The sequence below is a fragment of the Lygodium microphyllum genome, chromosome 19, assembly GCF_053477565.2.
Source record: "Lygodium microphyllum isolate KBCC chromosome 19, Lygodium_microphyllum_v1.1.10, whole genome shotgun sequence".
NCBI classification, from domain to species: Eukaryota; Viridiplantae; Streptophyta; class Polypodiopsida; order Schizaeales; family Lygodiaceae; genus Lygodium; species Lygodium microphyllum.
The window spans coordinates 31,780,740-31,796,648 of record NC_141153.1 but is presented as its reverse complement, the minus strand read 5'-3'; the positions used below and the strand labels follow the sequence as shown (position 1 = coordinate 31,796,648).

General features: G+C 39.7%; 1 protein-coding gene across 1 annotated transcript; it reads left to right on the top strand.

The window, feature by feature from the left end:
• Positions 1–4,880: 4,880 nt before the first annotated feature.
• On the top strand, positions 4,881–10,802 carry LOC148019712 (Vps51/Vps67 family (components of vesicular transport) protein). Its single transcript, XM_087699857.1, has 6 exons — positions 4,881–7,653; positions 7,951–8,145; positions 8,371–8,687; positions 8,917–9,099; positions 9,667–9,826; positions 9,990–10,802. The coding sequence occupies exons 1-6, from the start codon at positions 5,212–5,214 to the stop codon at positions 10,173–10,175; spliced, it is 3,483 nt and encodes a 1,160-aa protein (XP_087555983.1). The 5' UTR covers positions 4,881–5,211; the 3' UTR covers positions 10,176–10,802.
• Positions 10,803–15,909: the final 5,107 nt, after the last annotated feature.

Genomic DNA, 15,909 nt, shown 5'->3' with positions numbered 1-15,909 from the left:
CTAAATGTCAAGCAGTGACAATAGGCATAAACCAATCCAAAGCATGCCAACTCAATCCCAATGCTAATGAATGACGACCAAGATGGAGCCTAATCCAAACTCAAAAGCATTCCGGAACCATAATCTCCAAATACATCAGTATGATCATTCAAATCTCCAATAAGAACCATGTATCTAGGAACAATGCATACACCAAGTAAATGAGCTTCAGCCCATTGTATTACAGCACCATATTCACTATCAAATGAAGCTCAATCGGTGCCCAAATCTGCTCCAAATCGGTCCCAAAGCATAGACATAGCATCCCATAACATCTGGGCATCACTGGGGATTAAAAGGCATCAAACGAGCAATGCCAAGAAGCATCAAACATTAAATGTCAAGTGTTGCTCTATTTTTGACAGTCTTGGGACTGTGTATACAGCAAGGGTTGAAGGTGGAAGTACTCGTATCGATCGTTGGGAGCCAAGATCCACTGTCGGAGTGTTCGAAGATGATCGGGAAGGTTGCAAACAATGCTAGGAAGCCAGGGAAGGAGCTATAAATGCCAAGAGGGGATCAGCCCAGCCCCCTAAAAATGTGCCGCATTTGCATTGGCTGCTCCTAGGGGCTGGGGGGTCTTCAGCAGTGCTACGAAGTACTTGGCAATGATTAGGGGGCTCCGATGTAGCCCTGCAAGGTGCCGAATGAAGGCCGAAAGATCCGGGAGGAGGCAAGAGATCAAAACATGCTTTCTCTCTCTTAGGTCTTGTTAGGTTCCCTTCATTACACAAATTGGGGCTTGTTGCACCATTGTTTGGGGATTGAAGTCTAGCAAAATCTTCCTCTCTCAAAAGAAGTCTTAAAAGAAGTATGCATGTGGGAGATCTTAAAAGCATTTGGCATAACCAAGTGTAAGGAGATAGCTACACCTATGGAGGTCAATGCATAGTTATCCATTGAGGGTATGTACGAAGGATCTCCTTCGAATTCACCTTTAGAGACTTGGCATTGGGCCAAGAATGTAGTTCACTTACGGGTGGACATTGAGGAGGGGTATTAGATATGCTCAATGCCTCACCCTCCTAAGGTGCCACTAATGATCCATGGTGCTCTAAGTTGTAAGGCCCCCATTATGAGGAGAAGCTATGTGTGAGCACGGATATTGGGTGGGCCCTGACTTACATATCAAACGAGGTCTATGTGACCGAATGGCAAAGAGGTAACCTTTGGGTTAGATAGAGTAGTTATGTTGGTAGCAACTCAAGGCACAATGCATCGAGTTGTTGGGCATGGGAGTTATCAAGGACCCCTATTTTGGGGTTCAGGGGTTACTTTGGCTGGGGGGCCTCAAGGAGGCTAGTGGTCCCCCTAATGGGGGTCTGAGGGCATGCCATTATCCAATGGTGTAGCTGAAATAAGACTTTTGGTCAAAGTTGGGACATGGCATACATCATGAAGTACAAAAAAAAATCACTAGCACCAAGTTGCAATCTAACATCCCAGCCTAATAGAACTCTTAACAGTATGATAGCTATGAAACCAATAACGATGCATGGCAACATGAAATGAAGCCCCTAAATCAAGAAGCCAACACTATGAGAGTAAGTGGATAATGCATAGGTCAATTGAGTAATTAAGAGATGAAGCAGCAAGAAAGTAATAATTTGAACTATACTTTAAGGCATTATCTCCTCTATCTTCACATTATACTTAGATACAATCTCACTAGACCTTGCATTTCCTTGTACTATTCCCTTGCCTTTCTTATTGCGCCTAACTATCATTGTGCATTTTACTAGGCACTCTAGGCTAATGCGAGCCTACTGTCCACAATAATGACATGCTAAAGAGGACTTACGACCATGAGACTTACTACAAGATTGCCCACGAGATTGAGACTTGCCCTTGTGGGCTATAAGTCTCTATCGTAGTTATTATCATCATTTCCACCATTTCTACCTCTAACTGTACGTGCATGAGAAGTCCGAGCTACATCAATATTTTTCTTGATTACTTCTTCTGTAAGTAAATCACTCTCTATATCATTGTATTTAAAACCATCATTAAGAGGATTAGCATGCATAGTAATACAAAATATATACCATGACTTTGATGGTGTGACAAGCAAGAACAAAGACTTTATGTTATTCTCAAACTTGATGTCTTGCAAGATAAGTTGGTTGAAAATAGAGTGGAACTCACTCAAATGAGTAGAAATAGGGGTGCCCTCCTTCATGCAAAGATCCACAAGCTTATTCAACCAATACAACTGAGATGCATGACTTTGCTTGTCATAAAGATCTATGATTAGAGCCTACAACATTTGTCAATAACTGCATCTTGATATTAGCCATAGCATTAAACATCATATTTACTTTTCTTTGTATTATCCTTAGTCTTTACCTTAGTCTATTTAGTGCCGTTGTTAGAATAGACTTTAGAGATTATATGACATGTAGTTATTAGCAGCTATTGTAGGCTTAAGATAAACTTTTAAAAATCATTTTGATGATCATGCCCTATTATAATGAGATTTTGACAATAGAAATCTGTCCTAATAGTTTGTGCTATGTCTTCTACTTCATCTATGTCATATTTCAATAGTATTCTCTATTCTTTGTCTCTATAATGTTGTGATAACTATCATGAGATGTTCTCTTGTGGTTCTACGATGTTATTTCTATGTTTCATACTTCTTTCCTAAAGCAGTAGGGTTATTTCTGCAATACCTACAGTAGTATGCTGTATTTCTTCATACAATAATGTAGTCATGTTATGCATTCTGCATAGACTTAGGGTTGTAACACCTAGGTTTGGGGATGAGCCATTGTGATCCATGATTGATGTAGGCATGATCAAGCCTTGAGGCTTTCTAGTGATCACCCTTTTGATGATTGTGCCACTATAACATGATTGTTCATTATTAGCTGAGATATGAAATACATCTACTAGAACATTATTGTGCCTAAGGAGTCCAAGCCTTCTTTTCTTCCACGAGCATGGTACAATATTTGTGCAGCCTATTTGTCACCCCCTAGTCATGTTAAGTTACCAATTAGGAAACTAGGGACATGTGACATCTTGCTTTCAATGGTTGCCCATTTGCCTATTTTCATGTGGGATTCATTTGGGGTGTACAAAGAGATGATCAATCTCTTCTTCCTTAATTTGGATAGTGACCACCAAAGTGCAATGATCATCTTCTTTCCATTTCATCTTTGGGTGCCATGCATCTTTGATAAGAAGAAGAATGTCGTTAGGCCCCTTGTAACAAGGAGCCATGAAGCATGTGTAGCCAACACATTAAGTTTTCTTCTCTTTAGAAGTGTGCTACTACAAACTACCTTCTTCTTCTCTATGCACATATCCCACACATTCTAGGAAAGGGATAGCGAGCTTGACATAAATACTCATAGAAGATATCATTAGTATCATCAAAACCTTCCTCACCTTCCAAGGTTGTGTAAATATTATATAAATCAATAATACTCATTCCATTCTTCTTAGCATTAAACTTCTTGTTGAGAGTTACGTTCTCCTTAGCCTATTTTTATAATTTGTATGTGGCGCTGCATGTTGCAATTTTCCTCACTCCCCTTCTTTGCTTTGCCTTCGTTTTTTCAACTTGAAGATTCCATGCCATCTTGCTCATTGTTGCTTTCATTGCCCATCTTTTGCTTGTCTTCTAAGTGCTTTGCTGCTTTTAGGCTAGGACCTTCCTTGGCTTTTGGTGGGGCCTATTGCATCTCCTTTTTTTCACTCATGTTGGTTTGTTTAATGCAATCCTTGGCAAAGTGCCCAACCTCATGGTAGTGCAACATGAGTCAAGGAAAAAGGAAAACATAACTTCCACTAGCACCTCCAATCCATGTGAGCCAAAAGCCTCTAGAAACTTTGGAGATTTTGCTTGATGATCCCACATAATACACACATGCCTCTTAGCCCTAATGATGCCATGTAATGCTGCAAGGAATGTACAATACCTTGCCTAGGGAATTGGCTAGTGCTGCAAGCTCACTATCCATCCAAGAAGGCTAGCCTAAGAATGATCCCCAAATCGACATTTGCAAGACAATGCGTCTTTTGGAGAGAAGCATGAGGCCCATGGTAGCACATACACATGGTTTCCTCAAACTCCCATATGTGATGACCCTAATCTAATCCCTTTCATGCTTAGATCAAAGGCAAAATAAAACTCCCTTATAACAAACCTTCAGCGTTGGAGGGTGGCTCTTGCATAGTATGTTGAGAGAAACCATCTCTTGAATTCATCTTCCCTTGGGTGGTTTTTGCCCATAAAGTAAAAGAACATATCAATTGTTGAGAAGTCAGTGTAGTGCTACTTAATGCATTGGAGAGAAAATGCTACAAGTGCTTTGTGGACTCTGTTAGGGTCTTAACCTGATCCTTTCTTCTTTTAAGAGAAGGCCTTGAGCTCATAGAGTTCTTTCTCCATCGCCTCCACATCCACATCGTCCTTAGAAGTAGCTCTAAGATAATCCCATATCCATAGGGCCACCATATCTCATTAGCTTGCTCACCTACTCAAATTGCAATGTAATCCCATCTCCTTTCCTCTTGCAAGGGGTAGTAAATTACATGTAGGGAGAGGAGCCACATGTCCCCTTGAGCTCACATGTAATAAATTGCCTTAATAGCAATCTCATAGCAATAAAGGGCCTTAATAGCCACTAGGCCGCCTATTGCGAGAATGAACCTCTTTCTTTGTCTCTCTCTCTCTCTCTCTCTCTCCCCACTTCAAAATGTCCTCTATCCTCTACTCTTTCTTCTTTAGCCTAGGCTAGATAGAAGAGGAAAAAAAGGATAGAAATTCTTTGCAAGAGAAATAAATAGAAATGCTGTAATAATAGTAATAAGAACAACAACAACAACAACAACAACAACAACAGTGTTGATGGCAACAAACCTGGAACTAAGCAATTTGGTAATCGATCACTTGTATCATGTACGCACGCTCTCTGGCGCGTGCTGGATCAAAAGGTGAGGAAATGATATATCATCAGGTCGCCTGGAAGCCATCTCGGTCACCTTGCTCGATCGCCGTAGTGCAAGAAGCATTTGCAGACGCCAGGCTATGGCGCGCGATCCACAGCGTGTGTTTCTGCGTGAGCAGATCTGAAACCCAAGAACCAAGCACTGGTTAGTGAACTGCTCTTTTCCTGTCATTCATCATCTTGCTTCTTCTTCGTCTTCTTCGACCGGATCCAGATGCGAGGCGGCAGATTCCAACAGAAAACCAGCGAAGATGCCAGCCTCCGCAATGCCGAGGCTCTCTTCGAGAGCCGCCCCGTGGTCGACATCCGTGAGGTCGAGGCCAACACACGCAGGGAGATCGAGGAGAAGAAAGAAGAGCTCCGGCAGCTTGTCGGGGCGAGCTACCGTGATCTCATCGATTCGGCTGACTCCATTGTCCGCATGAAGCTACTATGTGAGACGGTCACACAGAACATCAACAGCATGGAAGCAGGCTTTCAAACCCTAAAGAATAAGGTATCTGTACCCCCAGCACCTCCTGATATAGATAAGGAGAAGAAACGCAGAGAGAAACTTTATGGAATTGGAACCAGGGTCAAGTACATTGTGGATACCCCTGAGAAGATATGGGGTTGCCTTGATGAACACATGTATCTTGAAGGTGCTCAGAGATACTTCAGAGCCAGAGAAGTGCAGACTCTTCTAAGCGAAATCGATGGCAAGAGTGAGAAGAAAGAGCTCATGTCACAATTCCCACTACTCCGCCACCAATGGTCCATGGTCGAAACTTTCCGTGGGCAAATATCACACAGGAGTAGAGATCGGCTACTTGAATCAGGCCTACGTGTGCGTCAATATGCTGTTGCCCTAGCGGCAGTTGCTGTGATCGATGAGCTCGATCCCTCACAGATTGTCTCATTGTTTTTTGAGACTAGGAGAGCCTGGCTGAGGTCACATCTGCGCATGGCATTGGTTGTCCGTAGTAGGGAGAGGAAAAATGTTGGAGTTAATTCTGCAACAAAAATCAGAGAAAGAAAAGGTGAAAAAGTACAGAGCTCTAGTGCAGTTTGGGAGCACCAAGTAGGCAATGCACCAGTTGGTAGGGAGCAGAATGATGTTATACAGCAGGTTGACGTAAATTCTGGAGATTTGAAGGATAATGTTGTGCCTGACATAAATGCCATTGCAACAGTTTTTTACAAAGCAGCAAATATCATACAAATCTCTCTGTGTCAAGCTGGACAGCTCTTTTTGGAAGTGAATGGTGATCCACCTCTCTTTTTCAGTACAGTACTGAATTCTCCTCCTGGTTCTCAGCTTTTTGGTGGCATCCCAAATCCAGAAGATGAAACCCATCTCTGGAAGCTGCATTGGGAAAAGCTTGAGGCCAGAATGGTTACTTTATCTAATCAATTTATTTCTGAGAAGTGCATGTCATGGATTCGGACATGTCAAAAAGATATTACTGCAGAGTGCAAAGTACTCTTGGAGCTTGTGGAGTGTGGATCAGATCTGGCAAAGATTGAGCACATAGTTAGGACCGAGTGTGATAGTAAAAAGGCCCTCGATGAAAGCATAGAATGGCTGGAGGGTGCTTTTGGGAAATCAGTTGATGTCCCATGGGATTATGTCACTGCTTTAGTTTTGAAGGAGCCTTTGAATCTGTGGAGCACTCTGTTTGAAAGCATGTTTGTGGAGAGAGCTAAGGGTATTATAGACTTTGGACTATTGAAAATTGATGTAGAAAAGATTTTGGATAGTTTTCTTGCATCTATTAGGTTTCATAACCAGTCACTTACCTTCGGAAATGGATCCATCTCTTCAGCCTCTGCAAATTCCAGTAGCATTGAAAAGGGTAAAAGGATGGACAGTCTATCTGATACTGTGACATCATCTCAGACAGTACAAGAAGAAGAGTGGTTTGGTATACCAAGATCTTATCTTGGATCGATAATTTCACAGGTCAAAAATAAAATTGACAGAGATTTACAAGCTCTCTTGGAGGACTCTGTAAGCTTTTTCCAGGCAGAGCATAATACTGCAAGATCAAAGGAGCTGGTTCCTTATTTGCAAAGAAACTGTTTCAGATGGATGGCGCATGTGATCAATGAGCTTCAAACAAAGCTGTTGGATCTTGAAGATGACCTTGGTCAGTCTGGAGGTAGAAGTGGGAAAGCTTTGTACTTCTCAAGTTTTTACCCAGAAAGAAATGATAGAACAGGTGCCTCCAAGAAAACCACTGATTTTCTTGAGGTGGAATCAGGGGAAGCTTCACCTATAGTGCAAGAGGCTCTATTTCTGGGTCGTGTATTGGTAGAATTTTCGCAGCACTCCTGGACTCTTCCAGCCATTTTACACCCTTTTAAGTCTTGGAATTCAAAAGAATCTGCTCTAGAAAATGCTTTGCCATGGGCTTCGTTGCGCAGCGGTCTATCTTGGTTGGACGAAGAGGAGTTTGGGTCTGAAAGTAGACACTCATTGAAGGCAGGATTACTAACAGGTTCCTGGAAAACTGATGACAGTACCTCAGATTTTATCAAGCTGCAGCTAGCTTTAAGATATTCAAGTCTTGTGGCCCATAGCATCTGGGTTTCTTGGAGTATTGAAAGACTAACTGCTGTACTCGTGAGAAGTTTGTTGAAGGATGATGATCTTGCATCGCCCCTACCTTTAAAGGTATTTTGACTGGTCTTTGCATGTCTAGACATGTATAGAAAAGTTTTCAATCACACAATTCGCTATCTAAAACACACTTCTACTGAATAGGAAAAGTAAGTAACTGCTGGGCTGTTTGACTCTCTATGATATTTATGGATCACTTGAAAGGTTCTTGGCTGTTAGGATCAGTGACATATTTGATTATGACCATCGTAAATATTCTCTGAGTGTGGTCTCAATGAAATAGTGATGCAAGAAAAATCTTGTGAGATGTACCTCTTCCTGACATGCTCTCATTATTCTATGCATGTGAAGGGCTGGGAGGAGACTGTCTTGAAGCAAAAGAATGAAGGTGGTGATGAATTCGAGGTGCGACTTCCACTACCAGCCATGCCATCTCCATATATTATTTCGTTTCTATTCAGAAGTTGCCAGGAAATATATCGCACTGGAGGACATGCACTTGATAAAGCAGTGTTGCAGTTGTTTGCTTGGAGACTGCTGGAAAAGGTGTGCACAGGAACAGGTTTTACTTCTAGCTTCTAAGTATGAGCATTAGCTTAAAAGGACACAGTTTTTACATCATAAGTAATTTGGAAGCAGTTTTAACTTTTTCAGGTGGTCTTGAACTTGGATTCTTCAATTGATCTGTGAAATCAGTTTTAGCACAATTTCAAGGGGCTCTTCTTTAATTCTGAGTGATCTGAGTAGTTAAGTGTTATTTGTGCAACGCAGGTGTTGATGGTTTATGAAGACTTCATTTCGAGGTTACAAGTCTCAAAGCTTCAAGTTTCTGAGAAAGGATTGTTGCAAGTGCTTTTTGATCTTCGCTTTTTGGGAGATGTACTTTCTGGTGGTCAACATCTTTCTCTGGACTCCACACACTTTTTGAAAGATGAGCCAATTCTCGCTTCTATGTTTTCCAGCTCAAATCTGGCTAGAACAAAAGAGTTAATGCTTGATATCAGTGGAACTGGGCAAGCAAGACAAACACAGCTCGATACCTTGCAGAAAAAGCTTTCAGGACTTCTTGATCCGATTGATTGGGCTACGTGGGTACTCTGAAGCTACCCTCTTCTAGGCTTCCTGTGTGAATGACGTTTGCTTAATTCAAAGAGAAGTTCTTCAAGTATGCAAGGCAGTTTTTTAAACATAATAGTTGTATTATCTTTCATCTAATAAATTGACCAAAACCCTTGTTTTTGTCTTTGTCTTTTATGTTTTCTGTCAATGATTCGTTTCATTGTTAACATCTTTGTCCTATGTTTTTCTCTACTCCAGATATGAGCCACATCTCTGGGAGAATGTACAACAATCCTATCAACGATGTGCTGTACTTTTTGGTTTTCTGGTTCAACTGAATCGTTTGTACAGAGATACTGCCCAACGGCCTCCTTTAAGTACAGAATCGAATATTCTTAGAGTTTCAGCTTCAGTTCCTCGGTTCACATATCTTCCGATCAGGTTTGGCATGCCTTTTTCAGCATGATGTTTATGTTTCTGTGCAGTTTGCTGTGATTTTTGTTCTTTAATCTCCCATGGGGCATTGATATGGTATAGTTGACCTTGCTGGTGCAGTCCAAACAGAGTGCTAGGATTTATGCTCTCTGTGCCATAGTTTTTAGCATACTCGTATGGTTGCCCAGCCCAACCTTTGGAAAGTGCTTGTAGAATGTGTATCATGGTGCATGAAGTCAGGCAAACATTATTTGTCATCATTTGCTTTTTGTGGCAAGCAAAACATACTCAAATTAATTTTTGGAAAGCGACTAAAGTGTTTCTCAAAAGATTGGCTGCTCAAGGATATGATGATGAGAAATCTCTTTCAAGGAAGAGCAAGTGGAAGAAATTTCACAGGCTATTCATTACTACTTGTTCAAACTTCTAATATTTTTAGTAGTCCTTGAGCCTGTGCTTGTCAGTGTGCCTTATTAAATCTTCGTAAGTTGCAACTCCTTACCATGAGATATGGTGATTGTTGTGACCTGCATAGTTTAGATATCTCAGGCTTTACTATCTTTGTGTTTGCAGTACTCCATCTTTGACCAAGAAGACCACTGGTGATGAAAGTGGCCTTAGAAAGATGAGCTTATCTTCCAGTGATCATTCTTCGAAATTCTTATTTGAAGACGAGTCAGGCCTTACATCTGCTGGAGCAGCAAAGCCCTTGTTAATGTCGTTTATGAATCAGGTAACTGGAATTTTTTTTGTATTTGAGATGGATGTATCCAGCTGCAATGGTATGTTGAATACTTAGTTTTGCAAGTGTTTAATATAGGAGAATTTGAAACACTTGTATTCGGGCCAAATAAGAATTGACCTACTCTCGCATGTTGATTTTTCAATTTTGCCAGGTCGGAAGCAGATTTGGTGAGGGGACATTTAAATTGGGCTCTATGTTGACTGATGGGCAAGTAAGCCGGTTAAAAGACAGATCTGCAGCTGCAATTTCAACATTTGGTGAGATACTACCTGCCCAGGCTGCAGGCTTGTTCTCTTCATTCACTGCGGGTACTGCAAGGTCAGAAACATACTATTAGAGCTACTCAATTTTGCTGAGGGTGCTGTTTAGTATTCTAGTTCTTGGGATCACACTGTGAAGAGTGGAAAGCGGTAAATACTTCTGGAGAATCTGGTTATCTGCCCCAAAAAGGCAAGGCTTCCTGGGTACCACTATTGCTAATGCTGACACCGGTTCAACGATTGAACAGCTGAAAGAACTGGGTTTAGATCAGAAGCTGGGCCCCAAAAATGCTGGAAGTACTGCAGATAATCTTTGGGCTTTGATGCCTTAGATGAATCCATGCCTTAAGATGCTTTGGATATTTCTTAAGGAGAATATCCTCGGGCAGTGTGTACATAGTCAGGCATATGTGCAAATTGAGGTTGAGAAATGAGACACACAGATTACCATTATCTATGCGGCTCAAATGTTGCACAGGTGTGTAAAATTCATTCTTTTATATTTGCGATCAAATTTTGTGCCTGCGTTAACTCTGCTCGCTCTTCATTGTATGATTTTCTGTGCTTAGCACTTCTTTAGAGGAAATTTTTTATTAAAGTGGAAATTGTATTTGAGTTGTGAGTTGCATAGACAACTATCAGCTCAAGTGTTTCTCGCAGCAGTGCAAAATCTATTTGCAGCCAAGCCCAGAGTTTCTGAAAAATCTGTGTTATTCTTTCTCGAAGCATTGTGCGTTTACTTCTGCAGATTATGCTATTTTGCACGAGTTATGAAATTCACTTTACTCTCAAATGTTATATGGTTCTGTAAGTTCGTTCTTTGACATCTGCCAGTGGATCTTATCTCTCTGCTTTTACTTAGGTAATATTAAGCTGTTTGTTTCTCCTGAGCAGTGTGTATCTCGTCAGGCAGAAAAGGTTGTCCTCTTATGCCTTTGGTGATATGAAGCTGTTTGTTTCTCCTGAGCAGTGTGTATCTGGTCAGGCAGCAAAGGTTGTCCTCTAGTGGGCTTGAATTTTAAATTTCCAGCTGCAATGTGGATCATATACCTCTACTTTCAGAATGTTAAAAGCAGTGTATGCAGTAGGTTGTATGGATTAAATTTAAACATATGAGTATCAACATTGACGGTTATCTAGTGGTTTCAACTCTACTTTTTGGCATGCTCCACAAGGTCTTGGTGTTTATTCTCCTTTACATCTTGTTGCTTATATTTCCTAATTGGAAACTGTCAGTGGTAGGACCTTTATTTTCCTTTAAGCTCTTCTAATAAAGATTAGTATCCCTTGACCCACATTGCTGAATTTGAAATGGTGTAGCCAAGAGTTTCGGAAATGGGAAGTCTGGTTTCATACATAAGAAGTGGTTTTGTAAAGTTTTAGAAACAGCAAGAAACAAGTTTTGCAGAAATATAATACCTATATAATATCTAAATAATACATCAGCTAGCAACATGCAAATAAAACATATAGCTAGTGTTTAACTAACAGACAACTTCCATGAGAATACTCGAGTTGTATTTCAAAGGCATTGGTTGGCAACTTGTAAGGTTTATGAATCATAAAGCAACATATCCATCGGTCATGAGTAGTTGTCATGAGTCAAAGGCCATAACTCAATAAGCATTTTAAATTGCAGGTAACCCCTAGAGACAATCTATAACAATTAAAAATATATTTAGGGTAAAGGTGCCAAAACATGTTTTGAAAATATGTATTATGCAGGAGAGTTTTGAAAAAAGCATTTTATAGGTGAGTTTAAAAGGAGCATTTTATAAGTATGAAATGTTTTCTACAAGTACTACTTGTAAGAAGTGCATTTCTATGCAATAAAATAGATTTGTGCATGAGTATATTCTATGATAGATCAAAATATATTTTCAAATTCATTAGTTCTTTTGTTATGCAATAGCATGGTTATTGAAGGTTATATTTACATATGCAACTAACACGTCTTATAGCATAATGCACTAGAATGATATTCAAACGGTTTTAGGCATATCCAAGATGTTAATTTATGGGTGGTAGCATTCTAATGTATCTTGATTTATGTTCTTGGGTCTGGAACTCATGAGTTTAACTTTTTAACTTAATCTATCTTTGCATGTTTTTTCTTCAGATCACTTGTGTATATATATTTATAGAATGGCCTATATGAATGAGCTTCACAAATTCATTTTCCAAGTGTTGTTCCTTTTGAGTTGATCCAAGCTCTTGATGAAGTTGGTTTGACCTATAAGATGGGCCGGCCACCATTCTTTCTTCTCCCTTCAATTGCTAGCAAGCACCATTCGGATTCTTGGGCACTTGGAATTTGTTTAATTGAATCTTCTATCATGAATTGCTTATTATGGTCTCAAGCATCAAGACGCAAATTGATGCCTTTGCCATTGTGTTAGTGAATGATGGGAAGAGGATTGTTTGAAGAAGCCCAAAGAAAAAGCCAGATATGTTACAATAGTGCAGCGTAACCATTGTAGGAGGGATTAGGTGACCAAAGTAGAGTCTTGAGCATAGAATTTTAGTGCTTTATGAGGTGTGTACAGTTGGAGACCCCTTGACCATCACTCTAGAACCATAGGCAAATACTTTGTTGTCCCATTGAGGGTAATGGGGCCAATAAAGTAGTGACCCCCCACAGAGTGACATAGGAATGCCCAATGGAGTCTCATAATTGTGAAACTCTAATTGGTGTAGAAAGAACAATACACCATTCAATTGGTCATTTAGGATAGATTTCATGCTACTCCTTTAGGCCTCTTGTGCCACTCATCAATATTCAATGTTGATCTATCTCTTCCATTGCAATTGCCTAAATGATTTTTTAAAATAATTTTTCTAGGATGCTGATGATGAGGTTTGGGCAAGTAGTTGGCAAGAAGGGGTGGAAGATCAACAGTATTGAGAGGGTCACATTTTCATGACAATCTATCAGGCCCTCTACCTTAAGCCTTGTCAAATTGCTTGAGAAATAGATGAATTCTCTAGAAATGCCTTGGCAAAATAGGCGAGGGTTGACGTTCCTTGAGGCACTTCATTATGTTGAATCCCAAGTGTTGTGTCTTAGACTTGAGGGTCTCTAAGTAGATTCCCCCATCTCGATTGGAGGAGATGATCATTTTCCCAAGTAATGGTATGCTAGCAAAAACTACCATAAAAACTCAAGCGGTCCCTAAGAACTTTATTGATTTTAACCCATGAAATTGCATGTATAGGACATGTCGCAACAACTAAGATAATTGTAGGAGCCAAAATTTTGTTTGTGGCATTTAACATTGATCACCAATTGTTTTTTGTTCTTAAACTTGGCTTCAATCTTGTTCATTAGCCACTTGGCTCCTTTTGAAGAGCTAGTTCTCAAGTTTATTGAGCATCCAATGTATGTAAATACAATATTGGCCTAAAACATCTTCAAGTTTCAACCCATTACTTATATCAATCATTGTAGATGGTCATTAGAGATCCACAAAGAAAGCCTTGGTTTTGGTCACACTTATAACTAAAAACCAAAACAAAAGAGAGTTAATCATAGCTTCAAGCAAATTATTATGAACATTTTGATATGTGAACACTAACTTGGAGTTATCATAAAAAATTACATGGATGCCAACACTAGGCAATCAGGGCATTTAATGATATCTCCTTGTTGCATTTTGAAGCCTATTGGTTTGAGGAGAACATCTGCAAAAATGGTGAACAATAATTGGGCTATCGAGGACAATCTTGTCTCATAGAGTAGTGCAAAAAGGAGGAGTGTGAGTGAAGCCTGTTGATGGAGCTTCAAGTGAATGCATTAATGAAGAGGGACCCAATCATCTTACAAAAAGCTTAGGGAATCCAAGGTTCACCATTACAACCAAAACATAGTCCCACTTGATACACTTATATGCCTTATTTAGGTCCATGTTGAGGACACCCCTCTTTCTATAGCGCACACTCCATTGCAAACATAAGATTGAGGATCATGGTGTGAATCTTGCACTTGTGCTGAAAACTATATTGACCTTGATGGAGAATAGAAGGAAGCAGAAATTCAATGATCATTTCCCATGGAGAATAGAAGGAAGCAAAAGTAATGTTTGCTATAAAATTTTATAGCAAACATTTGGCATGTTAAGGAGGCGCCATTGGATTGGTTTGGTCCTATTGACTGATTTGGGAAGCAACTTAATAAATCCCTCCTTGTTCATACATGCATACGTCTTCAGACTTGCACTTGTTAAGAAAGTCATAGATATCCTTTTAACATTTCTTCCACAAAACATCTCTTTAGGGATTCCATCTAGTTCGAGGGTCTTCCCCTTTTTCATAGTCTTTTACCACAAAAAGGATCTCATCTTTTGAAAATGATCTATATAGTAGGAGAGTAATGGTCTTTAATATGACCTTACTAGAGGAAGCAAGAAATTCTTTGAGGCAAAGATGATAATCAATCTCAATGAAGGGAGGAGAGTCCACAATGGCCGAGAGGTGCTTCACAAATACCTGAGTGATAGACTAATCATCTCTTTGCAAAGCTCCAACTTCATCATCTATACAATAATTATTTCTCTTTTATATTTACTCTTGAAAGCCGATGAAGAAGAGGGGGGAAAGGAGCATCTCCTTCCCAAATGCATTTATCCCTTAGTTGTATCTTCATACCTTGAACAAGATCCCTTTCTTGAGCTGAAATAAAATTTTCAACATCTTAAAGGAGTTAGTGAAGAATATTATCATGAGAATAAAGAGAAATAGCATTGTGAAGATATTGTTTGCATTGGTTAGCTCCAAAAAGGTATCTCCTTTCAAGATGAGCTTGAGAGCAACATGTCTTTTAATTTGCCTTGATAATTGCTTGGCTACAACCTTGGAGGCATAGAAATGGATCCTCATCTAGCATTCTAGAACTTGTCCAACATTCCTTAAGTACTCGGACAAATTGCCATCTTGAAGAAATGAGATATTGAACCTAAAAGGATATTTGAATATTTAGGATTGATCATGTTGAAGATGAGTCCTAGAAGTACACGGTCAGAGTCAATGATCTCAACTAGAGTATGCAGATTCAAAGCAAGGGTGACCCAGCATGACCCTAGATTGGCATAGAACCTATCTAGTTTAGCTGCTCCCCAAAAATCATCCTTGTGGCAAGTATTGCCAAGTGAAGCATTATGGTCTAGTAGCATCAATTGCATGAGTTAGGTCCACCAAATCACATTTGCAACAAAGGGCATTCCAACTTACCATTTCATCAACAATCCTTGAACTAGATATATGTCACATGTCCTCTTTGTCACATACAATCACCAAGTAGGAGGTTACAATATGAGAAGATCTTCTCATAAATGAGATCCCCCTTTTGCAAAACTAGGGGTATGCTAGTTTGCAAACTCTTTTGCAAAATAAAGGGAGGGCAAACAACCCACAAAAATGTGAGGGATACTTTTTAAAAAATAGCAAAGATGTTGAAATTCCTTTTCAAGCATTGCTAAAACCTCTCTTGTAAATAGATTGTCCTTCAAAATTGTAGTAAACAAATCTTGTTTTGTATGGACTCTTCAAGTAGTATACCACATTTTTTTGATATGGAAAATCACAGGTTTTAAACCCTCCCTTGTAAAGAGACAGATCTTCAAAGCTACAATAAACCAATATTGTTTTGTATGGACTCTTCAAGGATTATACCACATCTTTGCAATATGGCAATTCACAAGTTTTGTTATTTATGCAAAGGTCTAGTCTCACCAGGAATTTGATCATCCTATCTTTTTTTTATCATTAGCATGATTGAGATCATATGGTTTTCTTGTAAGCATACTTGTGCATTGT